Source organism: Phoxinus phoxinus (assembly GCF_949152265.1).
Source record: "Phoxinus phoxinus genome assembly, chromosome: 22".
NCBI classification, from domain to species: Eukaryota; Metazoa; Chordata; class Actinopteri; order Cypriniformes; family Leuciscidae; genus Phoxinus; species Phoxinus phoxinus.
In genome coordinates this window covers 14,220,893-14,248,634 of record NC_136897.1, presented here as the reverse complement: position 1 = coordinate 14,248,634, position 27,742 = coordinate 14,220,893, and the positions used below count along the sequence as shown (strand labels likewise).

The 27,742-nt window shown below is 39.0% G+C and overlaps 2 protein-coding genes across 4 annotated transcripts in view; one reads left to right on the top strand and one right to left on the bottom strand.

Moving 5' to 3' along the window:
• The window catches only part of lrig1 (leucine-rich repeats and immunoglobulin-like domains 1), a 35,742-nt gene extending 21,215 nt beyond the window's left edge, over positions 1-14,527 (top strand). Inside the window, exons 8-19 of one of the 2 annotated variants that reach the window (XR_013796011.1) lie at positions 943-1,086; positions 4,082-4,162; positions 6,616-6,687; positions 7,072-7,143; positions 7,930-8,093; positions 8,209-8,529; positions 9,398-9,679; positions 10,601-11,032; positions 11,127-11,258; positions 11,573-11,833; positions 12,097-13,368; positions 13,498-14,527. Coding sequence is in view for 1 of the 2 variants with exons in the window: in XM_079598423.1 (XP_079454549.1) it covers positions 943-1,086; positions 4,082-4,162; positions 6,616-6,687; positions 7,072-7,143; positions 7,930-8,093; positions 8,209-8,529; positions 9,398-9,679; positions 10,601-11,032; positions 11,127-11,258; positions 11,573-11,833; positions 12,097-12,284 (2,149 nt within the window). In the remaining variant the exon portion in view is untranslated. Of the gene's footprint in view, positions 1-942; positions 1,087-4,081; positions 4,163-6,615; positions 6,688-7,071; positions 7,144-7,929; positions 8,094-8,208; positions 8,530-9,397; positions 9,680-10,600; positions 11,033-11,126; positions 11,259-11,572; positions 11,834-12,096 lie in introns of both variants that reach the window. The other variant, XM_079598423.1, reaches the window with a different exon arrangement.
• A 1,146-nt stretch (positions 14,528-15,673) lies between these two features.
• The window catches only part of slc25a26 (solute carrier family 25 member 26), a 58,109-nt gene continuing 46,040 nt past the window's right edge, over positions 15,674-27,742 (bottom strand). The window contains exons 7-11 of one of the 2 annotated variants that reach the window (XR_013795946.1): positions 25,359-25,428; positions 22,875-22,939; positions 20,605-20,688; positions 20,398-20,471; positions 15,674-16,126 (exon numbers count right to left, since the gene is read on the bottom strand). Coding sequence is in view for 1 of the 2 variants with exons in the window: in XM_079598093.1 (XP_079454219.1) it covers positions 16,030-16,126; positions 20,398-20,471; positions 22,875-22,939; positions 25,359-25,428 (306 nt within the window). In the remaining variant the exon portion in view is untranslated. The remainder of the gene's footprint in view (positions 16,127-20,397; positions 20,472-20,604; positions 20,689-22,874; positions 22,940-25,358; positions 25,429-27,742) is intronic. The other variant, XM_079598093.1, reaches the window with a different exon arrangement.

Here is a 27,742-nt window from a genome sequence, read left to right as displayed (position 1 = left end):
TCCACTCTTCATTGTTACATGATCCTTCAAAAATCATTATAATATGCTGATTTGGCCTTCAAGTAAAAAAAATTAATAATTATCATCAATGTTGAAAACAGTTGCTGCTACATATTTTTGTGAAAACATGATACATGTTTTTCAGGACTCAAAATTCAAAAGAACAGCATTTATTGGAAATAGAAATTTTTTGTAACATTGTAAATGTCTTTACTGTCACTTTTGATCAGATTAATGCACCCTTGCTGAATAAATGCATTCATTTCTTGAAACAAAATCTAACTTACCCCAAACTTTTGAACGGTAGTGTATATAACAAAATATAATCTACAAGAGGATTATTATTCAAATTTGACACCTGGTAAAAAAAAAAATTAATCGCACCCAATTTTTACATTACACGGAAGTATTTGTCCGCAGTATCACCTACTGCACTAAAAGCACAGCACTCCTCGTCTTGCTGTAGATAAGCTCTGTTTATCCCCTAATGATGCACGGGATTGCCAGCGCTTAGGAGCTCAGCACCGTTTTCACTCATCTCTACTGACGCTAGTTAAAGAAAACAGCGTAATCCTCCACGTATATGTCTGCCAAGTGTTACATAGAGATCTGTACCTGAGTGAAAGTGATCTTATCTGGGTGAATGTGTGTATACACTGCGCAGTCCTGTCAAGCGTATTGTGCTATATCTTACTCTAGCTAACACTCTTGTCCGTTGTGGGGGTAACAAGGCTTTATTGGTAGGGCATGTGTTGACTGTGGTATCAGCTGAGTGGTCCGCCATGATTTTGCAGATAGGTTTATGACATGGCTGTCTAATACAAGACTGCCTGATGAGACATCAACCTTCCGTGATAAACATTGAAAAAGCTAATCGAGGATACCATAATATGGACATGCAAAAGTTGAACGCAGTTCTTGTTTGTTTTCCATTTTTTTCAGGAACTTGTCCTATAATAACCTGACGAAGCTGTCTGAGGGTAGTTTTGCCAAGCTGGTGAATTTGATCTCGCTGCGTTTGGGACACAATTCCATCATTCACATCACCGAGGGAGCGTTCAGAGGCCTCAGTTCCCTACGTACGCTGTAAGTGTTCTTACCCTGTGAGGAAACCTCTGGGATCCTGAACTAAGACTAATCCTGCATGTGAAAAACACTTGATGGGGTCAAAGCTGTGGCACAGTGGTTTGGAAGTCTACATGCCAACCATTATGCCACTGCTCTGTCACACTGAGTCACGGCGCTCATATGGGGGGGGAGCAGGTTCAAGTCCGTTCTGCCCTGATCACATTCCTCTTTTTTTCTACCCAGTAATTTAAGTCTTTAAATAACAAATAAAATGGTAAAATTAATGGTAACAAATACAGAAAATATGAATAAAATGAATAACAATGACAAAATAGCAAAGAAAAACAGATAAAATATAATACAAAATAGTAAAAATATACATAGAAATAAGAGTCCTGCCTGTCAAAAAAATGTCTACTTATGCACGCGTGTCAGTAACACGCCTTCCCCATTGAAATCAATCGTTCTAGACAGTGTTTCCCTTCATGAAATGGGCACACAAAACGGTCTTAGTTTCTAAATGAATTAAAGCTGTGGCAGAAAAACGTGCGGATTGATTTAGTGGCATTTGCTAAAGTAGCCGTTAGCCATTAAGTCTGGTGAGAAAACTTTCTGGTTTCTTTTCCTCTTTGTTTCCTTGTTGGTTCCCACCAAAGTTGGATGCACATGTGCACCCTGCTCAAGGCCTCCTAGTAGAGGCAACCTCTTTTTTTTTTTTTTTTTTTTTTTTCTCGCACAGTGAAAGGCATTATGGGAGACCAACTCTTCGGCCTGACTTCTATAGACACACAGTCTCAACCGCCGCTTCATGCCCCCCTCTTTCAGTGTCTCAAAAGAGAAAAGAGAGAAGAATTCTGTCTTTACTTTCTTAGTTGAAGGCTTTTTCACAGTGGGGTGACAAGCCAAGGCACAACACGGCCCTCAGCGCTGCTGGCAGTGGGCAGAGTGTGGGGGGAAGGGGCCTGTGAAGTGCGATTGTGAGGGCCTCTGTTTTCTTTTGTTCCGTCCTTCCTTTATGTCTTACTTGCTTGATTTCCTTTATATCGTTCTCTCTCTCTCTCTCCCTCGCTCTCTCTCTGAGCCAGTTCTAATCTAATCATGGCCTTAGTGCCTAGCTGGGGCTCCCGTTGAAAAGAAGCAGGGGAGGTTTTAATTGGTGCGCGCTTCTGGCCGGGCGAGAGAAGCCCTGGTCGGGTGTGAGAGACCAGAACCGGACCGTCTTTGAGCCGAGGAGGTGGGGGTCAGGCCTGGGGGCCTCCGCCCTTACTGTCATTAACAAGCCAGGGTCCATTCACAAGCAGCCAGCCAGAAAGAATAGGAAATTGGCAGCCGAGCCCAGGCATGGAGGGAAAGTAACAGAAAGAGCCAAGGGGGCGGTTGTCAGCCTGGAGGGAACTGGCTCAATCCCTCCACCCTCTCACCTCAAAAAGACATTTATTCTTTTTCAGCGACAACAATCTTTTTATAATAGCATAGAAACACAGGGACCCCTTACAAAAATGGCATCAGATGGTAATTCCATGGTATTATGAGATGATTACTATTCATAAACAATAGTACTTCAAAGAATACCATTACAAGTCCACCAAAACATTGTAAAGGTGCGATCACTAGTGTAGCAATGTATGAAGCACAGCTCACACAGAATTCCCTTTCAAAGCAAGCAACTCTCTGTTGGTCAATGTGGCGCATTTGCAAATTTATAATACAAAATCTATAGTTAAATCGTACTCTGTGGATTCCTATTGAAATGACTGGATTTCACCCATGAAAATTCACAGAACAACGGTAAATGTGACCTTACCTAATACCATCTAAAGCCTAAGTATACTTTTTGATGTGAATGCTTGGCGTATGCGTACAGCCGAACGCACAGCCTTTCAAAGTATACTCCATTTGAGAGCGTGCACAAACGCATGCGCACTAGAAAGTTTCATTCTTGTTTAGTGTCTGCGATGTGATAATCTCTCCATCCCCTTATACAAACAGCCATCTATTGTGTGTAGTAGTTGCATGCAAAAACTGTATACTTTGGGCTTTAAGTCACAAGTTTCAGTTAAAATGTGCATAATTATTTAAATTCGAGGAACAGGCCAGTCACATCCGTCATGTTTAGAGGTTTTCATCGGAAAGTTAGGGTCTTGTAGGCAGGTCGCTGGCACCGTCCAGGCTTGTTTGAGATTCGTCTGAAGCTGTTTTATGCGTATGCCCATATGCCTTTACCTGCCAACATGGTTGGTGCGGTGACTGATTCAAACGGCTGTCAGAGTTGAGTATATGTGTGCAACTGTGTGAAAGAGTTGTGTTTGTGCAAGACGCTTTCAGCTGTCATGCATTATTCATGCATCGGCCTGTGCGTTGCTGCGCTTCTTAATGTCACAATTCACAAAGAAAAGAATGTGCTTGGTTGGCAGAGGGAAAGAGAGGGAGAGAAAGCAAGAAAGAGAGTGTTGTTGGACGTTCTTGTTTTTAACCAGGTGTCCAGGGCAGCTTGTGCCACTGCTGAACATCTGTCAGCGGTTTATGGACGAGAAATTGATCCTCCGCTAAGCACCGCCTTTAAAACATTACTGACCAATCCTACCTCGTTTCGTTCTACAGAAATGATTGAAAAAAATGCTCATTAAATCATTATTTTAGTTACATATAAAATTGAAAATGAAATGAATGCAATATATTTTTTATTAACATTTAAAATAAATTTAAAATGTAATTTAAAAATGCATTAATATATGTCAACTTTTACAAAATTAAAGAATGGCAGATAAAAGTGCTTCAAACTTCATTCCAGCTCACAAAATAATATATATATATATATATATATATATATATATATATATACAATTTATGTATATATTTAATAAAAATCACTGGTCATGGAAGTTTCCGGCGCATTTTGGGGAAGATCTAAACTTTTAACAACAGCAACCAAGGTGGGCGGAGCTTAGCAAATGTAAATTGTTCCGTATTCTTTGTCTCTCTTTCCTAATCTCTTTTTTTTCCTTCTCTGCAGGGAGTTGGATCATAATGACATCTCTGGCACTATAGAGGACACCAATGGGGCCTTCACTGGCCTCGAAAACCTCAACAAGCTGTGAGTGTTATGCTCTTTCCTTTCCCTCTGCACTTACATTTTTGGACATTCTTAAACCAGTTGCAACCATGACAATTGAAATCCCTAATATCTTACTTCACAATAAACATCAAATTTCATAGTACAAAAGCAGGCCGCACTTTTCCAAGAAAATTTCATGTTTATTGACTCAAAAAAAAGAGGAAGCGCAGGTAACCTCAACCCGCGTCTTGCACAAGGCTCATATTTTATGCAGTGCAGATTTGGGAAGGGAAGTCTTAGTGGTGGAGGTCATTTGAGTTTGAGTACTGGAGCGAACGCTTTTCATCATTGACCGATCGGAGATGAGCTCTTGGCTTTGCTGTTGTGATGGAATCAGCGAGGGCATAAAAAGGGAGGCAGGCGGAGGAGGGGGTGTGCTCACACACATCAAACGCACCGACCTGCGCCTTTTGTTATGGGAGCGGAGGTTCGCAAATCTGCGGAAGCCGCCTGTTGATGCACATCCCTCGCCAAATCCTGACAGCCACCCTGCCAGAAAGCCTATTCACCAAACCTGGGAATATGCGAGTGAGAATTAGAGAGCGATGCGCACAACATCAAAGTCGTTTCCATTGTTTTCTTACCACAAGACGGGCATTTCTATAGTTCAAAATGAGAATGACTCAAGTTTTAGTAGATTTTAGGTACAATTTTGGCTTTTTCTTAGAAAATTTGCTTGTGAATCATTTGTACGGTCCAAATCTTCACACACAGATTCCGTGTGTGACCCTGCCCATGATGTCAACGGATCCAGTTAGCATCTATTTGGAATACTAGAGCTTTTGAATGATAGGGTTGGTAAGGCTGCCCAGAGGATGACCTGCAGATGGGTGGCTGCTTCAGGAATGGTGGGGGGGCCTGAGGAGATGAGTGGAGGTGATGTCTTAGTCTTTCAGGAGATGACAGATGCTGTCGCACACACACAGACCATCAGGCCGCTGACAGACACGGCAGAGGCTGGGTTTTCTGGGCACGTATTCAATAAACTAGGTGACTCAGGAAACTTTACTAAAGCCGTGAGACAATTTATTCTATTTCTATTTTTTTATTCTATTTATATCATAATTTTTGACAATTAAATTAATAAAGATACATTATTGAATGGCTCTTTAATATGATACAATATTATTTGGTAATACTTTATAGTAAGGTTTAATTTGTTCATATTAGTTAACTATGTTAGTTAACATGCACTAACAATAAATAATACTTTAAATAATATTAAGTATTATATTCATAATATTAATTAGATGGACCTGAGCTAAAATAACTTGACAATCAACAGTTGCATTTTTTTATTAACAAATATTAATAAATACTGTAAAAAATGTATTGCACATTGCAAGTTAATTGGGGCCTTTATGTAAAGTGTTTTTTTAATTGGTATCCATCAATAATAATTCTGCATGCTCATTTCCCCTATTTTCACATTTAGATTACCTTTGCCGTCATCGTTGAATCACTAATAATTTAATTACAAAGGGAACATTGTAATCTTTTACAAATCCCAAAATCACTTTGAAAAATCTACAGATTTGTAACGAGTCTAACAGTACTATGTTGTGATGCCTTGTATCATTTAAAAATGAGTTTAGTTTTTACTTTATTTTTAATTTAAGATTAAACAAAGATTTTACATTGGTCATTTATTGGTTGTCAGCCATAACATGAAAATAATGATCAGACTATCATTATCAGCCGTAAATTTAATATCGGTGCATCTCTACTTTTCCTCTGCTGCTGTAAAGGTCATGTTTATCACAGCACACAACAGCCCTAGACACGTCTCAAGATTGTGAGCCAATATCCGCCCATCCAAGGTCAGCAAGATCATCCCCTGATTGAAACGACAACATTGTCAGGTGTCAAATCTGGTTTATATGAGGAGGTGCTGGCTTTCACGGTGCTGACTGAGGAGTCTCGAGTCCTCTTGGACAGGAAGTGCACTGATCAGGGGCTTGAGTTTGGTCCAACATGCTTAAGAATGGAAATCGTGTCATCTGGGTTGGGGGTTACATCCCCGAAGGAGCCCGTTCCTCTTCGCCGTCCCGCGGTGCGTGTGTGTGTACGGCTGCTTTTGAAGCACGAGCGGGATTAGCCCCTACAAGGGGTTTGAACCACAGCCTTGACAAGGCCACTTTTATTACTTTACAAGCCGTGTCGTCCTCCAGCCGCTGAAGCTCCTTTTCATGTGACCTCGAGCTCTGGGCTCCACCTTGTCATCGCTATTAAATTCTAATAAAGATAAAAGTACGCTTTGAAGAGCTGCGCCGGGCCCCGATTCCTCACCCTCCTCCTAATCTCTACACAGTTCGGATTTCCAATCCCACAATCCCCCTCTCTTATCAGATTCAGCCCAACTAATTGTGCACTCTCTCTCTCTTTCTCTCTTCCCACTCGTTTATCTCGCCCTGCGTGTCTGGAAACGGCAGAACTCTGTTTGGAAACAAGATCAAGTCGGTGGCCAAGAAAGCCTTCTCGGGCCTGGAGGCTCTGGAGCACCTGTGAGTATCCCACAATGCCGTTCTGCTCTCACTGCCAAAAGTAAATGCTTAAGAGGGCTGCTAGCAATTTAATAGTGTCTTTGTAAAAGGAGAGGACGGGGTGGTTTGCAAGGCCAGCTGCTCTTGTCTCGTTAGAGCCAGCTTTAACTTGCACAGGAACACGGTTATGGAGCATATGGTCAGTTTCGTAGAAGAAATGGAATTTTTAAGCATTTCTGCAGACGCTGTAACTCCACATCTGATTTTAGGGTCTTTCCACCTTGTTCGGAGTTATCCCGTATAAAAATAGGCTACAGATTTGCATGCGAGTGCAGCAGCTATATGTGAACATTCCCATGTCCTCTTTTCCGTCACGCCTGAGGGCCCTGTTTAATCTCTCAACAGGAACTTGGGGGAAAATGCCATCCGCTCCATCCAGCCCGAGGCATTCAGTAAGATGAAGAACCTGCGTTACCTGTGAGTCCCATTAAACACGTGCTCCTTTTCACACGCACAACCACTCATCCGGTTAGAATGTTTCTCAACATCATGAATGTTTGGCTGACAGTTAACAGTCAAATAATTGCGATTAATACACATGCATGCACATACAAGTCATGATGAAATGTTTAGTTTCCTTTTAAGGAAATCATGGAACGCCATCACTAATGACAATTTAAATATTAAATATTTATTTTAAGTGCACTTTACATTTTTTACATGTGACATTTTTTACTAAGGATGCATTCAATTGATCAAAAGTGACAGTAAAACATCAAATAATCCAGAATTTTTTTTAGCAGTTTCCACAAAAATATTAAGCAGCACACCTGTTTTCAACATTAATGATTATAAGAAATGTTTCTTGAGCATCAAATCAGCATATTAGAATGATTTCTAAAAGGATCATGTGATGCTGAAAATTAATCTTTGACATCACAGGAATAAATAACATTTTAAGATATATTGAAATAGAAAACCAAATAAAATGCAGCCTTGGGGACTTCAAAAACTTTAAAAAATCTTACCAACCCTTTGAACATAATATTGTTTTAAAAATCCTGTTCTTAAACATATTTCAGTCCGAATTTTTTGTATAACTTTATTTATACATATATTTGTTTAAATATTTGACATTATGCTTATTAAATTAGCCATTTCTTTTGGATGCTACTTTGACGACATGAAAGTGCACAATAATTCAATTCTGTCAAATCATCTCCATCAGGCTGAGGCTCTTTCTTTTGTCCCCTCTTTCTGCAGTCATATTCAGAGTGATAGTTTTCTGTGCGACTGCCAGCTGGACTGGTTTCCGGAGTGGCTGGTAACACGAGGGCTGCAGCCTGGCGTTCAGGCCACATGTGCCCACCCAGAGAACTTGAAGGGCACCAGCATCTACCAGGCTCCACCACAGAGCTTTGTTTGTCGTAAGTAGTGCTATATCCTACACCCATAGTCTATGACAAACAAACAAGTCACAAAAACGAAATAACTTCATCTTGAGATGTGTTCAAATGTGTCTATGCATTGACTTCCTTCCAGATGATCTTCCCAAACCCAAGATCACGGTCAACCCTGTGACCACGGCAGCAGTATTGGGCAAAGATGTGCGTCTGACCTGCACGGCTGCCAGCAGCAGCAGCTCACCCATGACCTTCACCTGGCGCAAGGACCAGGAGACGCTACGCCAAGCTGAGGTGGAGAACTTCGCCCATGTGCGGGCCAGTGACGGAGGGGTGATGGAGTACACCACGATCCTCCACCTCCGGCACGTCACCTTCAACCATGAGGGCCGCTACCAGTGCATCATCAGTAACCACTTCGGCTCTTCCTACTCTAGCAAGGCCCGCGTCACTGTAAACGGTACATTAACACACCTAAACTACATAGCTGTACTTTTCAGTTTGACCATCAGTCATACCATGTGCACAAAATGCCCATCATGCAAAGATCCTTTGTTCCAATGGAATGATTAATGATTTGAACGTAACAATTTTTTTTTTATATCATCTCTTTAAAGGCTTTAAATATTTGTTTAATATTACATATTATACATATATCATTAAAAAAAAAGTTTTATAAATATTTTTGGGTCTAGTTTAGTTCAGTTTCATTTGTAATAATGGATTTTTCCCTGAATGTTATATATTATTTTAGTAATATATTATGAATTAAAGTTGTTGTTGAAATATATAATTTTATATAATGTACATAATATTTATATAATATTATACATACTTTATATATATATACAAATATTTATAATGTTATATTTTATGTTTATATAATTTATAATATACTATCTAATATAATAATGTTTATATATTTAAGCATTACTTTATACATACATTTATCATTTAAAGTCTGAAATTCTTCACTTTTAAAATCAATTTTAAGTCTGTCTTGCATGTAATTCTTTAAACGTACTAATCACACCAGTTCACACCATGGTTTGAACATTCAGCCCAAACTGTGAAGAATTTGGGAACTTTTTAGCTTCTCTGCTGCTAGCAGTACACTTGGATTACATGCCTTGTCAGTTGGAGCAACAGATGCAAATTGATTGTCCGGAGGCATTTTTGGTTTCATGCCCGTCCAAATCAAGCCATTTCCCATCACCAATTGAGTTAGTCACAGCTATGAATGCTGGGCTTGTTTGGTGCTGATGCAGCAACATTATGGGAATAATCCTCGCTAGGGCTAATTTCCCTTTGCTTTTCTATGCACACAGTGCTGCCTTCATTCGTGAAGACCCCACGCGACATCACGATCCGCACGGGCACGAAGGCGCGGTTGGAGTGCGCGGCCGAAGGGCATCCGACTCCCCAGGTGGCGTGGCAGAAAGATGGCGGTACGGATTTCCCTGCCGCCCGAGAGCGCCGCATGCGTGTGATGCCTGATGATGATGTCTTCTTCATCATGGACGTGAAGCCTGAGGATATGGGCGTGTACAGCTGCACGGCCAAAAACACGGCGGGCATGATCTCCGCCAATGTCACTCTAACAGTGCTAGGTAAGGTCATTTTTGTAATATTTACATTATGGAATTTAGATTTGTTTATTAAGCTGTTGGAGTTTTGGTAACCGCTGCTTAGTTCTACGTAGGAATGTTTTTTTGAAGCAGCTGGGTTTTATGTGCTGGTTGAAGGTGAAAGGTCAGGAAAGAGGTCACAGGCAGTAGAGGAAGTGCTGAGGGCTCACATTTTGAGTGTTTCTGAGCTCTCGACTGAGTAATTGCTAGGCAGAAACGGTGAAATACTCATTTTAGTGGTCAACCTAAACTGGGCTTTTTTCATTCACTAAAAAGAATTGACTCGAGTCAATCGTTTCATGAATCAGACTACATACTTCAAGCACTGGAAAAAAATTCAGCTCACAAGAGTCATTCATTTGGAAATAAGACTACACTGTTTTTAATTCACTAAAAAGCACAAGTTCATAAGAGTCATTTGTTCAGGAATTGGAATACACTTGGTCACACATACTTTATTCTCTAAAACGAATCAGTTCATAAGCATCATTCATTTGGGAATCCAACTAGTGGTCCCACTGTATATTTTTGATTCACTGAATATCACTCATTCATTCAGAAATTGGACAATGCTGATTCTGCTTTGTTTTTGTTTTGTTTTTCACTGAAAAGAACCAGTTCATAGGAATCATTTGTTCAGAAATCAGACTCTTTTTATTTTTTTTTACATGGAACTGATATCCATAATGCTAGTGTGGTCCTTAAAAGTTTGAAAAATACAATTTAAGCAGATTTAAAATGTTTGGTTTCCAAAAATAATTTTGTGTCCAATACAATTATGATTCGCAGCTGTGACATGAATTAAACCCCAATGTCGAGCCATTTAAGGAATTTTAAGTACTTGGAAAAATTTACTCATGTCCGTATGTTATTCAATAAGTATTCCCTGTAATCTTCCTGCAGAGACCCCTCATCTGGCACAGGAAATGGAGGATAGAAATGTGGTGGTGGGCGAAACTGTTGCGTTGCAGTGCAAGGCTTTAGGCAGCCCACCTCCTCGCATCACCTGGCTAAAGGGGGAGGAGCCCCTTCGTCCCAGCGACCGTCACCACTTCACTCCAGGGAATCAGCTCTTGGTGATCGGCACCACCACCTTTGAGGACGCAGGACGCTACACGTGTGTCATGTCCAACACCCTCGGCACAGAGCGAGCTCACTGCCAGCTCAGTGTTTACCAGCGATACGAGGACTGCGCGCCTTTCACAAGCCCCAGCACCGTTACTGTTGGAATCATTGTCATAGCTGTGGTGACCAGTATTGTGGTGACATCACTAGTTTGGGTGTGTATTATCTACCAGACGAGGAAGAAGAGCGAGGAGTGCAGTGTAAACACAGGTGCGTATATTCGAAGATTTAGTTTGTTTAGGGTTCAGAACGTTTTTGTTTTGCAAGACATTTATCTAAAACCTTTTGCGCTTGCCTTTTACAGACGAGACAATTGTCCCTCCTGATGTCCCCAGTTACCTGTCCTCTCAGGGGACTCTATCAGAGAGACAGGATGTGTGTATACGAGTGGAGTCCAATGGCGGATCTCAACCCAACGGACACATAGAAAACAATGGTACAGTATCCACGCTTCTCTTGTAGATCCTGACAATCTACTGACCTTTTCCAAGCGAATTTTGAGAGAGAAAAACCTGTGGAATATATAAATTCTATAAATATATTTAATCAGTTCAGTCAAAAATTTGTTAGTCAATGATAAAGTTAAACAATACTCTACAAGGTAAAAAGAAAAAAAAGAAATGTATGCATTGATTAATAGTTCACAATACGATCTATAACCTTCATTTACAAAATAGATAAAACATTTTTTAATGTGTCCGTTTAAAATGATCTTCGCATAACAATGTTAACAAGCTTCTCTCGCTTCAGGCTATGATGTGTGTTCAGACTGCCTGGAAAACGGTACAAGTTACTCCAAACACTGCAACTACCTCCCTCATGGGTTAGCGCCCCCTTCAGGCCTGGAGTATCAGCAGACACACCAGACATCAACGTTCACCAGCCACAACACCGGTGAACCACACTGCAATGGCACACCCAACGGGGTCAGGAAAGAGTGTCAAACTCCCATCTTTCCCACCAACCACGACAGGGTGACATCGCCCTCATCGCAACAGTACGACCGAAAAGGTGAGAATGATGAGGGAACGGATTCATCAATCCTTTGCTCCGTGGCTGTGTTTTAGATAGCCATAAATTTAAGACGTCTCACTCATGTCCCATAAATCATTATTACTGGCATCACTTAGCGAAAACACTTTTTTTTAATTGATTTATACCATGGTGATGATTGACTTCACATTGACTTAATACAGTGATAATATTTCTTGTTTTTCACAACTAGAATAGTGTTTGACCTCACTTATTTCCTAATTTCTCTTATCCTCTTTCAGGACTGTTGGTGAATCGTTTAGACACACCTCCCTCACTTGAAGAGACTTACCATCGGCCAGTAAAGCTCCTGTCTGGGGACTGTGACATTGGGTCCGAGCTTACACAGACTCTATTACCCAACGGACACGCTCATACGCCCGATGCCACCCTAAGCGAGAGTGAATCCTTCGGGCGGGCCAGTGACTAACAGCGCACCATCACTCTTTTTTAAAAATTCTTTTGCACTGAGAACTGCTACCTCACACTGAGGGGCACAGACAAAGCTGCCCCCGTCTATCTGAATGCAGAATAGGGGCGTCCGGAGTTTGAAGGCGAAGCTTGAGTGGGAAGATGGCGTCCCATGCGAGCGTTAATGATGTATATAGATATAATCCTCCTCAGGGAGGCTTTGTTCACACTTCAGAAATGTGGCTTGCATTTGACGCATGCAAAATGTATGACAGAGTGCTATAACGTTGGGCTTTGAGCTGTACATAAGAGTTTTCATATATAAATATATGAATATGTATTCTAGATCTTTTACAAAAGAGTGTTTAACTCTATTCGCTGCATGGTGAGATCAGAGTGGTTATTTTATTTCTTTTTTTTACAGATCTCTCCTGCTTTTCCCAGTTTTATAAGCAGTGCCTTATTGCAAGATCAAAGAATCTACATGTTTTGTTGGGAGATGTCTGTATACTTTTCCTTTCACAAATGGGAATTTTGTCATGCACTTGAAGTCTAAATAACCCAATGATCACAATAGGCTGTCTTAAAGGAATATTTTAGGTTAAATAAGATACAGGGGTCCCATGGTCAGACAACCTGGAAATATCAGGGACTTTCTTGTTTGATGCCTAGAAAAGTAATGGAAATTAACAAAATCTTCAAAAATCATAGAAACGATCATATGTTTTTGGGGTCTGTAATATTTTTGTTTGTAATACTTTTATTCAGCAATGATGCTTTAAATTGATCAAAAGTGACCGTAAATACATTTATAATGTTACATAAATATATATTTCAATTAAATGCTGTTCATTTGAAGGTTATATTCATCATATAATTTCTTTTTTTTAAAGTATCAAGGTTTCAAAATATATTAAGAGAAATTAAAATGCAATTTCACAATATAGTTTTTACTGTATTTATGTGCTTTGGTAGGCATTGAGACTTTTATTATATTTAAATATTTTATACAATTTTAAAAATATTACAAACCCCAAACTTTTGAACGGTAGATTACATTTGTCTTAATTTATACTTTTGAAGGAATATATACACACACACACGTACAATCTCTATAAATGATGACTGGTGGTAAATGACACAAAGCTGTGTTGTGGGTAACTTTGACACCGTTTACCAAAATCATGGAAATTCATTGGTAAAAGGTGTGGGAAAGTCTCCCCACAACACAGCTTTGTCCCATTTACCACAAAATTAATCATTTCAATTCATACTTCAGTTTGCAAAAACAAGCAAAAAAAAAAAAAAAGTGTACACAAAGGCATTACAATAACAGTCTATGGGCAGACAACAAAGACGAATATTTTATTTGTCATCACTAACTGGTGTTTAACCTGGAATATTCCTTTGTCAGAATATATGTATGTTCTGGTCTGTGATGAAGGAAAAGCTCGGCATTGGAATTTCAGGTCCGTTATGGTACAGAAATGGTAAATATTGGCATAAGGGAAAATGTAAGCACTTTGAGGACTCGAACACATGAATTGAACATTTTTACAGCCTGAAATTCTGATGCAATCGAGGCTCTTCCGTTATCAAAGGTACATGGCACCAAAAGCTGCTTCACTCACCTACCTGTGGTATTTGAACCCGATTTTTAAATGTATTTGTTGACCGCCTTTTTTAACATTTGGGAAAATAACACATTATCCAACCATTAACATTTAGAGAGATTTGTTCTAACTGACTTTTAGCTAACAGAAAAGCAGAATGCTGCCAAATCACGAAAGGGAAAGAGCGTCTAAAAAATAATAAACTCAAGCTACGTGTGCTGGCCTTCAGGGTCTTCCTTCAACCACACAGAATGTCTACATGTAAAGGGAAAAAAAGCGGAAATAAGTGAACCCCTCATCAGCTCATATAGTCTCAGGACTAAAGCAACTAATGCTAAGCTACATATTGTGTTTGTTGGTTAGCCTGAGCCAAACTGGTTCATGTCAACAGCCAAGGTTTTTAGGCCAAATAGTGAAAAATCTCTCCTACTAAACAAGGGGAAAGTTTTGTAAAGTTCGATTACAGCAAATGCCAGTTTAACTCTGTGAAGGACCTCACTAATTCACATCTGTTAACTCTACAGATGTTTGGGTCATACCAGATTAATTTATTGAAATGAACTCTAATCACAGCTGTTCACCCACATGGCTAAAACTGTTGAAGTGTCAAAATGACAAGTGTTTATTAAAGTCACATGTTGCTCTTTTACTCCCTCTGGTTTGTGTCTTTATTTTGATGCACTGGTTGAAAATACTTATTGAATAGGTTAAGTTAGTGCCCCCTCACATTTGTTTTAAAGGAACACGCCGACTTTTTGGGAATTTAGCTTATTCACCGTATCCCCCGGAGTTAGATAAGTCCATACATACCCTTCTCATCTCCGTGCGTGCCGTAAATCTGTCTGACGCACCCACCGCTAGCCTAGCTTAGCACAAAGACTGGAGATAAACGGCTCCAGCTAGCATACTGCTCCCAATAAGTGACAAAATAACGCCAACATTTTCCTATTTACATGTTGTGATTTGTATAGTCACAGCGTGTACAAATAACAAGGTCACATGAGACACATCCATCTTCTAACCGCATACATACTGGGAACTATATTCTCAGAAGGCGAAGCACTGCTACTTCTGCAGAGTGATTTGCTCGCAGCATCTGAGACGCCCTGTGGTGAAGAGCAGAGAGTTCGCTCAGAGTGTTGCGCTAATCACTCCACAGAAGTAGCAGAGCTTCACCTTCTGTCACTTATTGGGAGCAGTATGCTAGCTGGAGCCATTTACCTCCAGTCTTTGTGCTAAGCTAGGCTAGCGGTGGGTGCGTCAGACAGAGTTGCGGCACGCACGGAGATGAGAAGGGTATGTATGGACTTATCTAACTCTGGGGGATACGGTGAATAAGCTAAATTCCCAAAAAGTCGGCGTGTTCCTTTAAGAAACCCCAAAACAACAATCACAGAAATCTCTGTAATGATTTCGTTAAAATCGTTCTTCTGTATTGTTGGAGTCTGTGTTTGGACAGAAAGCACATACCAGTGTAAGGTGGCTGTTGACTGGAACGGCCCACTGTTGCTTCAGTATTGTACTTGTGCCCCAAGCCTCATGACAGGTCAGACAAACATTCACACCTGTGGACTAATCCGTCTTTCTCTGCATTCTGCTCGACTCTTGTGTGTTTTTTCAGCTAATAATAGTGAAGCAGGTAGAGCAACTAGCTTAAGCTTGGGGATCAAAGTCTAGACTCAACATGTAATGATAATCCACTGGAATAATATTGGTAACGCATTTTAACTTGTTACCAATTAGTGTATTCATGACTGAAGCATATAAAGGACCATGTTGTAATACAAATAGCCAATTCATTTTTGCAAAAAAAAAACTTTTTTAATCGATTCACATAGGTTTGCAAAAATGACATTTGAGTTTGAACCCGATCTGTGGTGCAACATAAGTGGAATTCAGGCTGTTAAACTCAATCTGTTGTGCACTGATGAGCAGGAATGCAAACCCCTGTGTTATGTGATCTTTTTATCCAGACACCAGGTGTCCTAGCCGTGGACTCGAGACCAGCGGTTCAAACTGGGACAGAGGGTGCGCTTCTCAGTCAGATTTGACCAACCTCCACTCATCTGCAGTGCTGGTCTCTGACCTCGTCTTGCAGTTCTGGCCGTATGGTCAGGGAATGGGTTGAGGAATCCGACATGGAGAGGGTGTTTATAAAAGCGTACGGCGCACTTTCTCATATGCGCCGAGGAAAATGAAGCCTCCCATGCTGATGAACGTCACTCTGGGGATGCTGCCGGCGAACAGCCTTTAGACATGACGACAAAAACATAAAAGCAAGAGTTAGAAATAAAAATGACAAAATCCCGAACAAAGAACTCTTACAAACCGTTTATTTTTACTAAATGAAAACATACAGCACAAGCAGAATAGTCAGTGAATAGTGTTGTCCAACTTGGCCAATTCCTGAACGAACAACTCTTATGAACGGTTTTCTTTAGTCAAAAGCATGCTTACAACTGAATGTTATGTTGTCTATTAAGACTTAAACCATTGTTTAATGACGTAGATGACTAGTTGTTCATATGACATGCATCTCAAGAGACGCAAAATGAGTTTTGTCGTTGAATTATTAAATGTATTAAAGATTAAATATATGTAAACACATTTAGTTTGTTTAGCACAGTTATTAAATGTATAGTTAAGGCGATTTATTGGACTGCTTTCATCTCTGATAACACCTTTTGCAAGAATGATCATTTTATTATCAAAATTATATTTCTTATTATTATAAATGTTGAAAATATAGAAACCTAATGACAAGCGATGATGTTTCTTGAGCATCAAATCAGCATATTGGAATGATTTCTGAAGGATCATGTGACACTGAAGACTACACTGATCAAAGGAATACATGGTATTTTTAAATATATAAAAATAAACAGTTAGATATTTTAAATTGTGATAATATTTTACAATATAACAGTTTTTACTGTATTTAAAAAAAAAAGGTAAATCCAATAAATGCAGACGTGGTGAGCAAAAAAACAAAAAACAAATCTTTCCGACTCTAAATTGTTGAACATATACATAATATATATATATATATATATATATATATATATATATATATATATATATATATATATATAGATGTATGTATGTGTGTCTGTTTATGTATATACTTAAAATTAATGTTAAATTGACAGTTAGTCATTGAACATTTTGTAAACTAGCTGCTACATTAGCAACACCAGCTTGGACGTAGCTTTTTAGATTAAATTAAATTCACAGCGCAGCATAAAACATTAGCCACGCTCGATAACACAAGTATTGGGTATTTCTCCGCTGACAGTGTGTTGTTTGACGGATTACGGAGCGTTTGGGCAGGAATGTGCAGTGTAGGGGTTGTTGATGTTGGAGAGGTTAGAGGATGCGACAGGCCATGAAAGTACTGTAGTCTCCTAAGGCTCTTTTCCACGCAGCTGCTTTTGGTATAAGCACGGGCCCCCGGGGGCCTCTCCGCATGACTGATGGCCAGATGACATCCACACACGTCCCTCCGGCTCCCAGCACACCCACAACACTCGAGCTTGTGCTCCCTCTGCTTCCTCTCTCGATCCGTTTCATCTTGCCCAACTCTTCTCACGGTTTCTTCTTTTTAGTCTTTCTTGAAAGTTAAAATCCATGTCTAACTCACCCAACATACCAAATTCATGCGGTCAAGCCATCCAAACCGACTGATTTGGGATCAGCCTCCTCGAGTCCTTCAGTGTGACACCTGTGGGGGATAATGGAGGTCGGAAAGTGGGGGTGGGCCGGATCTAAAATTAGAAATAAGGTCGCGAGTGGTGTAACCTCTAATACATCAATTTTGTCAACTGCAAAGCTGTACAAGGTGCCAAGCATGTCGGGGATCTCTTGACTATTCCAGTGATTCGCAGAACTCGACGTTTCAGCATGCTTCTGCTGGGATCATGTGTTTTACAGAGAGATGCTATGTCACAGTGAGCATGTGTGTGCGGACCTGTGAGCAAACACACTCATCCTGGAACGAATTAGCAAGGACGCATTGTGACAGTTTGCCTGTGCTGCGCGGGGTTGGCATTTCAGACCATGCGCTAAAAGAGAAACGTGAAACCTCGCATGCGTGCTTTGAGTCAGTTCTGACCCTATCTTCGGCAACGGAAAACAGAAATATGCACCACAGGAACGTCGAATAGACTAAAGAAACATTGAGTGTTGCTTATACGATTAGAGTGGAGTAAAAATATAGATTTTATGATAAATAGCATAGGTACATCCACTCCATGTCAGAATTTTATCCCTTAAAACTTTTATCATCAAAATTACATATATATATATATATATATAAAAAATAAAAAGGTTTTCGTGCCTTAAAATAGCTTGAATGTAACTACACCCTTGCCTCATTTAGTATCCGAAGTTCTATGAATATGCTAATTAGCCCCGTCTCCACTCACTCACGCCAGCTCAGAGATCCACTCGTTGACGATCACACCATTTCTGTGATTGGTTAAGGTAGATTGTGATACATTCCAGACAAAAAAAAAGTAATATTTTTTTTATTTTTTTAAGAATGCATTCAAACTCAAATTACGCAGATTGTAGAACGTCCACAATACCATTTAGTACGGTAATTACGGCATGGTGTGAAAGCAGCATTATTTACAAATAAATTGACTTATTTTTTGTGAACCACAAAAATATTGTCTTATTAACTAACAAATAACTCTTAAAAGTCATTTGTTTGAATCAGTCTGAAACACTGCCCTGTTTAGTTTACAATATCAACAGAGATAAAAAAAAAATTAAGTATATTAATATTATAAATAAAATACACACTAAAGTAAATAGCAGAAATTGAATACAATCGAATAAGTATCTGTACATATGGCTCAATGACCTTTGGTGTGTTTTTTTTTTCAGTCTTATCCAGAATGTAAAAAAAAAAAGCCTGATCGCAACACCAATAACAATAAACGTATTAATGCCATGCATTTTATTTTCTATTATCTTGCAATCAAACCGCAAACCATCCCATTCTGCTACAACAGGAAATTAAGATGAGCTCATTGTGACGAAATCACCTCGCCCAGCCCTGATCTCCAGTCAGTCCGCGGTGTACGGGTCTAATAACACCCCTATTAATGGCTCTACAAACACTAGTAAGCTTCTGGTAAGCATTCAAAGTAGATTTCTGATCAGAGGCAGGTCTTACATCACAGTAACACAACTTACACTATATCTAAGCAAAGCTCCGATTGATTTCACTGCAACTGGAGGTCATTATGAGCTCATTGCATTACTCTCTCAGTGGGCCGCTGCATCACATGGTCTGCCCGTATGCGGCTGTAGTCTGGGTTGGGGTAGCAACACTTCAAAGTTAGCTCACAAGCGCATGGTTGCATTGATTGCCGATGTTTTGGTTGGTGTGGTTAGAAGCTCTCCGCCGAGCTCTGACACACATGGAAGCACTTTCTGGCTTCACTAGTCTGCAATTGGAGCCATTACAGTAATTACAGCTTTAAAGCCAGGCAATTTGTACAAGGCATGCAGTAGTGAAACTGCCAGAGTTGTTGCCCTTTATGCAAGCATAGCAGAGCCCATTTGCCTTCTCGGTTTTTTTTTTTTGCCCCAGCTTCTCAGAGTTTTAAATATTGTAATCTGGGAAGGGATTTTAGGAATTCCTTGAAGTCGTACAGTCTATTGTGTGTACTGCCGAAAAAAAGTTAATCATCAACTGAAGAAATTTCAGAAAAGTTTTAGTTGGAGAGAAGAAAGAATATTATGATGAAGATAGAGATTCACATGATCACTTAATAGGAAACTGTGCAAGGAACAATAATGATTGTCCACTTTTTGTCCAAGTTTAAAACTAAGTTTAGTTTTAGTTTTTAGACCTTTTATTTGTTATCCGATTTTTATTAAGAAAAGAAACAAATCTTCAATGAAGAGTAATTGGAAATAAAATATTTGAAGCACAAACCAGGAAAAAAAATACTTAATGTATTACTTAATTTATGAATGAACAACAGTCCCACGAAGCAATGCGAATTGTGTAATCAAATACATATAAAATATATATTTTTTTATTGAAATATATTTTAAAATATAATTTATTCCTGTGATGGCAATACTGAATTTTCAGCATCATTACTACAGTCTTCAGTGCCACATGATCCTACAGAAATAATTCTAATATGCTGATTTGCTGCTCAAGAAACATTTCTTAAAAATATCAATGCTGAAATCAGTTGTGCTGATTAATATATTTGTGGAAGCTGTGCTAAAAAAATTTTTGATTCTTTGATGAATAGAAGTTTCCAAATAGCTAAATGTATTTGAAGATATTTGTAATATTACAAAAAATTCACTGTCAATTTAATGGGTCATTGCTGAATAAAAGTATTAACTTCTTGACAAAAAAAAAAAAAAAAAAAAAATCTTACTGACCCCAAATTTTGGAAAGGAAGTGTGGTTGTGTTTCTCTTAAAAGGGGGTTATAATGCATGGGGGGAAAACATTGACTGAGGAATACCGTATCAGGACACTCACCCAGCTATTCCTCGGCTCCTCCACACCTCATACAAAACCACTGGGATATTTCCACTGGCTGTGCTCGTCCCAGCCTGACGAAAAGAGACAAAACACAGTAATGATGGATGATCCGTCTTTAAGCTTCCTGTCAAACATGTTAACACACACTGTGTTTTGTCTTCCTTTCGATTCTGCTCTGTTCCTGGTATACTCTACCGTCTCCACCTGTTCAACAGCTCTCCTTTCTGCTCAATCTATATTTACAGCCCCTCTTCTGCAAACCCACAGCACCATCTTCAAAACAGCCATCTATATCAGGGAACGGTGAAGGAGAGTTAACGTAACAACTGTGTTTTGCACTGGCACACCACTTTCTGAGGCTAATTTCGATGGCTCTATATTTAGACTGGGTTAGTTTTTCATATTTCAGAGTTTAAGTTGATGAGTTGACTGTACATTGAGCAGTTTCCCACAGGGCTTGGAAAACAGCCTGGAGTGTCTGAAGGCCAAAGCACACACAGTACAGCAGACCTGCCTGAACATGAGGTCTCAATTTCTTTGATTGGTCAAATGGACCAGAAAAAAAAAAAAGAGAGAGAGAGAGAGAGAGAGAGAGAGAGAGAGAGAGAGAGATTTGGGCAAACACAAGGCAACCTGAAGTGACCTGGAGCATGCATGACACTTCACTCTGTCAGCCAATGGCGTGAGGAGTCAGGTGCAAAAAAGACCCTTCACTTACTTTTCTACTTCTTTAAGGGGCCAGCATTTTATTCAAATGCAAAATCAACTCCATTTATAATGTTTGTCAAGTATAAACATAGTTTTTCTTGACCATTCCCATCCTCTCTCTGACCATTAGAAATAAAAGTTTGTGCTACCGTACCTTTAAAATTCCATATGTAAACAACCTCTGTTATGACTAGCTTAGTCCAACAGTTTTATTTTTAAAGGGACAGTTCACCCAAAAATTTATATTTATTTTCTTTCCTCTGTTGAACACAAAATAAGATATTTTGAGAAATGTTTTTTTGTTTTGGTCCTTACATATGAAGTCAATAGGGTCCAATGTTGTTTGGTTTCCAATATTCTTCAAAAGTCCATCACTATTAGCTCTGTTCTAAAACCTAGTGACCTACATAGACAGCTGGCTTCTAAGACAGCATCCTAACTATGGAACCTCCTAGGTGACAGATTAGGAACAAAATAAGCAGCAACTAGCGGATTTCTACATTGTTTATCGTTAGCATGTTGCTAAGGGCACGATAGTCTAAAACTGCATCAGAAATAGCATACTTGTCTAGTAGGTACTACATTGGTTTGAAACTTTGTGGCAGTTAAAAAGTAGGTTTAACTTTATTTTAAGGTGACGTAGTTACATTGTACTTTAAGTACTGAGTAATATTAAATAACTACATGTAATTACTATAGAGTTACAGTTAGGGTTAGGTATAGGGTTCGTTTTTTGTAATTATGCAAATGTACTGTTATTACTATAGTAAGTACATGTAGTAACGTGTAACTAACTACGTCACCTTAAAATAAAGCGTTACCAAAAAATATGTTCCATATAGTATGAATGTGTGTAATTTGGATGCATCAAATCTGACATGTTGTCTTGTCACAGTCATGTGACCTACGGCATCACTTCACTGCCATTCACAATTCCTCTACCGGGCAGCATGGGATGTTCATCGGACTATATAACACTTTATACCGGTAATATGGAAATAGGTATAATACAGACACAAAAGTGAATAAGAATCAAATTAAATAGAAATCTGAATTGAATCAATTTGATAGCATATGCATCAGAAAAAACAATGTATCAGAAAATCTGCATTGTGTTCTTGGTGTTTTCTAATTGGTCCAATCAAAAGAGACGACAAACACATTTCCATAGGTATGGCTTTGTTCCCTTCGGGAGAATATTTTCAGCCACAAAAAATATTTTTTGTCTGATCAATTGTCACAATTGTTTGATGTAAAAAAATATCTATATTTTTGGAGCTGTGGTGTGCCGACTTTACACTTTTTTATATACACTTTATATTATATAGAAGCTGCAGTTGCTTAGCCTTTGAACAGCCTTTGCATCAACCTTTTAATGCTGCCTAGATTTTGGAACAGAACATCTGCACCAGATACCAAGTCTGCAGCCTTGCAGCTCTGAAGTGCAGTTCCGTTCCAGTCCATAGACGACTGGAAATTACACTTGAATATACAAACATCTTCTGACATCTAACATGCACATACACGGCTCTGTCTGTTTTGAGTCTCGACTGGACAGCGGACAGTAAGAGGGAGTGCATTTGTGCGTCAGTAGCGTCCCTGGATAACCCTGCTATTGGATCAAGCTGTGTCTCTACTAAGGCTTTTTCTTCACTCTCTCTCTCTTCTGTTGCTTTTGTCTACATTAGGGCCGTTTGTTTGCTCACCTTGCACTCCATCTGGGAGGCATCAGGAGACAGCTTTAAACAACAGTTTCAAAGTCTCACCTTAGCCAACATTATCCAAGTCTTCGCCACATCTAGCGGAGTTGTGACGAACGCTGCTACTCCACCTGAAAAGAGATGTATCGTGCATATGTATCAGCACACAAACACAAACAAGCACCAATTACAGTGTTAATCATGTTATAATTACCACCGAGAATAAATGTAAATATGTGCCATGAGATCAGCACTGATCACCCGATGGAAACGTTCTGGAGAAAAAGAGTGAACGCGGATGAATTTTTCAAACTAGCCTGGCACTGTCACGCACCCGTAAACACTCATGCACATTCATAAACTTGTTTTGGCGTAAATGAGAACAGAATGAAGTTCCCTCTCTTTTCTAATAGGGGATCGGACAAACAACAGCATCAAGCTTTAAACATGTTCTTCTCAACGCTGAAATAAACCATTAGTTCTCCCATAATGCCTAATTTCACTTCACTTACCAACAATTAAAAATGTCCCAAGCACAAGTAATGTGTTTTTAGAGGAATGTTCCAGGAACAGGCCGTCGATTACCACAGAATATCATTTTGACTCAAACCTCAGATTGTAAAAAAAACAAAAAAACAATGACATGCAAGTACATGAATGGTTCCATTGTAATTACATGTATACAATGGAAATGAATTCTTCCATCCAAAAATATTTAAATGTGAGTGGTTAAGTTGTTACCTTTAGTAGCAGTTGGGCTAATTTTCTTGCCCAACTGCTAGAAAATTACCTTTACCTTTAGTAGCAGTTGGGCTAATTTTCTTGGCCTAAATTATGGTAACGTGTTGCCAACATAATTCCTAATTGATTTTTTTCTTCATGTAAACAACAGGTTCACCCTGATTTAGACCTTAGTCAGGTTAGACGCCATATTGAATTTAACACGGATGAAAATGAGGCTGTGAGGGATAGACAGAGTCTTTACAATGGCATGCATAGGATAAAGGTCCTAGATCATGTACTCACAACTTTTGAAACTGTTTTATGGACTTCTTGTCTACTGATTTTTTCAGACGTTTCGTCAGCTGAACAGTCGGTATGTTGTCATACAACAATCCATTGAACACACTGTATTCTATTCTTCACAGCCTCATTTTTATTTCTGTTGAAAATTCTACAAGAGCTGACTAAGATTAATTCTTTTGTTCCTTGCCGGCTGAATGATCTTCTCAATCTTACCCAAACAGCCAAGTATCTTGCAATTTTCTTTTGCATTTTTTTGGGCACTTCACAGAATCCTCTCTATATATATAAAAAATAAAAAAACACAAATACAATTTAAAAATAATCAATCTATTTTATAATTAATTTTAAATGAAAGAATAAAATAAAAATTACTTCAATCGCCATTTCTTTCTTTCATGACTATACTAGCCAATTTCCCCTTAAACTCTATTCAAAAGCATCTGCTACTGTACATGCATGAATGTAAATGTTTTCTTGTGAATATAAGGAAGTAGTTACCGGATTTACCAGCTTTACATGATCATGGTAATGGAAGGAGCATCTATAATAGGATATTACTCTGGACAAACAAGGTTAGCACGCGTTTCTACGTCATTAGATTCATGCCATCCCGCATAATGTTTACGCTTCATGGCTATACTTTCAAAAAAGCATTGCCTTCCATTGTAATGAATCACTGTAGATGCTGCTTTTGCTTGACTTATCTGTGAGTTGCTGTTGATTACCACTGAAGCTGTGACATTGTATTGTATTCCCAATCTTGTACTAAACCAAGAACAACACTCTTTAAAAAGTAAAAGGACATAATATTGGAGAAGGAGAGAGATTGGGAAAAGAAAGCATTTCTCATTTGTTCTCTTGAGGCTTGCAGCTGTGGCAGTGATGGCAAGCAAACGCAACCATTCAATGCATCACAATTCACATTTGTTTGGGTAATTTCACAACGACGCTAACAACCGCAATCCACCTAAAGAGATACATCTGTGCCAAAGCAGCACATGTGCGCACACAATCCGAATCCAACATCACACCCCAGGTGGCGTGGCTGGCAGCCATGTTTTTTCCCCTTTGGTTGAAGCATCCTTGTCCCTCCATTGTGTCCCAGCACCTGATGAGTTATCACTCTGGACAGAGATGGTGACTGGGGAATTAGACAGCTGCAAGGGCTCCTGGGCCAGACTTGAGCTCCTTTACAGTAAACTCTGACTCTAGTTCGTAAACTCTATGACTGCTGACAAAAGCTACGAAAGTTACAGAGCATGATGCAGGGGCAATAAAAGGTCAATGTTGCACACTTCCTCTACTGACTCTCCACCTATAATTAGCCATTTCATTCCCTCTCTTTTGGTGCACACCAGCTGATGAACAACCTGATATGACCATCTTGACCTGTGTGGAATTAAACAGGAATGCAGCTGGGTAAATTTTGGATATTCCTGGCGTTGGACCCCATCCCAACTCCCTATATCTCGTTCTCCTTCACTCTCTTTCCCAGACCTCTGTGCCGAGGCTAATCCCACACACCTGCGAGAGCTCCACACACTGCTGCCTGCCAAGAGTCCAGTCGTCCCCCCTGCCTCCTCCACCACACGGCCTACAGAGAAAGAGAGAGAGAGAATTAAAGATTAATACATTTATCAGTCACATTAAAAAAATAAAAACACACCCAAATCCCTAGGGTTTGTATGTATGGGAACTCAACAGAACAGCTATCTTAATGTCCACATCTCCAGTATGATGTCAAGAGTCTCATTTTCCCCACAAGGAATGTTGACAAAATTTGAAAGAAAGAAATCTTCCCTGACTTCCACAGCTCAGCGCTATTGCGTACACACATGCTAACTCGATCAATCCCTGGAAAACACTTCTTTCATGCTGGTTCAGAGTTTTCCAACAAACGAGGGGAAAACGATATTGAGCTTTGATGAGTGTCACAGATGGAATATTATGATGAAAAGGGGAAATACTAGTGCTGGCTAAGATATTAGATCTGTTCCAAAACCTAGTGTTCTGCTTATTTGTGTTCTGTTCTATCTACTAAAGAAGCATCCGAACTGACATAAAATATAAGGAAAATCATTGAAGCGATTCTCAAAGATAACTTTATTTATTGAGTGCTACTTACGTGGCATGCAATCAACTTTGATGTTAGCATGTTGCTAAGCTAACAAAAAAATATTAAACTCTAAACAACTCTAAACAACAGAAAATCAAGCGAACTGTTTAATTTTTTATTTAGTTTTATTTTTAGTATTTTGTATTATTTCAACAAAATAAACTACATAACCAATATCTTGAGAATGAAAGCTTTTGTTTGATGTATGGCTTGCTTGTGTTTGTCAAATATGAACAATACCAAAAATATGCAAATTTGCAGTCAACTTCGACATTCGTTGTGGAAACAGGAATTCAAACTGTTACATGCTCCGATTTGTGTAAAAAGGAAAGAAAAAAAAAGATGGTTTTGTGTGAAAAGTAGAGGGTCTACTATTATCATAACGCAAATCCAAACCCGATACTGGAGTTTATGACTTTAAGGGGTTGAACAAAATATAAGCATGTCTATAATCAACATTTCTTTCAACGCTACCGTTTGAAAGTTTGGGGTAAACAAACATATTTTAATGTTTTTAAAAGAAGTCTCAAATTATGACCAAAGCTGCATTTGTTTGATCAAAAATATAGTAAAAACTGTAATATTGGGAAAATATTAGATTTTAAAATAATGTTTATATAATATATAATTTTTTATTATGTTTTATGCTTTATTCCTGTGATGGCACAGCTACATTTTCAGTAGCCATTACTCCAGTCTTCAGTGTCACATGATCCTTCAGATCCTTTTTTTTTGTGTGTGTGGAAAATTTGATACTTTGATAAAGAGAAACTTCAAACCAGCAGCATTTATTTGAAATGGAAAAAAAAATGTCAACATTATAAATGTCTTTACTGTGACTTTTGATCAACTTAATGCCGATTTTTTTTTTTTTTTAAACATCAAACATCCTTTGAATGTATTTGGCATACTCTAGTTGCAATGCATTCTGGAATTGTCTTCTCTGAAAAGCATACATGTAATGCTGCCTTCATGTTTGGCAATAATGAGACTTCTTAGAAGCCAACATGATGTTGCGTGCTTTTAGAAGAGTATTTATAATGCTGTCTAGGCAGCCGGCACACTCGCTTTTGGAACCGCGCTACTGTGTTTTTCAGACAGGTACGACATGTTTGACAGGATCTCAGTCAATTGTACAATTTGTACTAATTTTAGGATGGCTAATTGTAGTTTGAACTCATAGTATTTAAAGAGGTGAAGTAGGAGGGAAGGAATGTGGTACGTTAAAGAGAAATGTGTGTGTGAGGACTGTTGTAGAAAGGAGGGAGTTTCAGTGAGTTCACGTGTTTGTTGGTTTTATGTTGTGTTTGGTGCGAGTTATTATGCAGCCAGGCTGCAAATAATTGCTGGAGTTTTCCTACGACCTCAGACCAGGAGCATCTGATGGCTAAGAAAGGAAAACAATTGAAGCACAGCATGAAGTAATTACGAATGATCCTCTTCAACTCTGTGCACAAAAACACACACACATAAATGTTCTCTTCGTCAGTACATCATGTGTGTTTCATTAGCTGTCAGATTAAGGAAGAATCTTTGTTTTCAAGTTCAAAGAGCTTGTGCTGGAGAACATCCATTCCTTCTCGTCAAACTCACTGAAAACAAACTGGAAGCAGGTTCCCCTCCAAACAAACTGATTGACCACTGATCTAGATGCCAGGATGTACCTGACATGGACTACATTTGACACAAAGACAGGTGTTACATTATATTTTGTCATTAAAATGACATTAAAAAAAACATGTTGTTGCCTTCCAAAATTTGTCAGAATGCCTTTATAATGCAATGCAAGTAC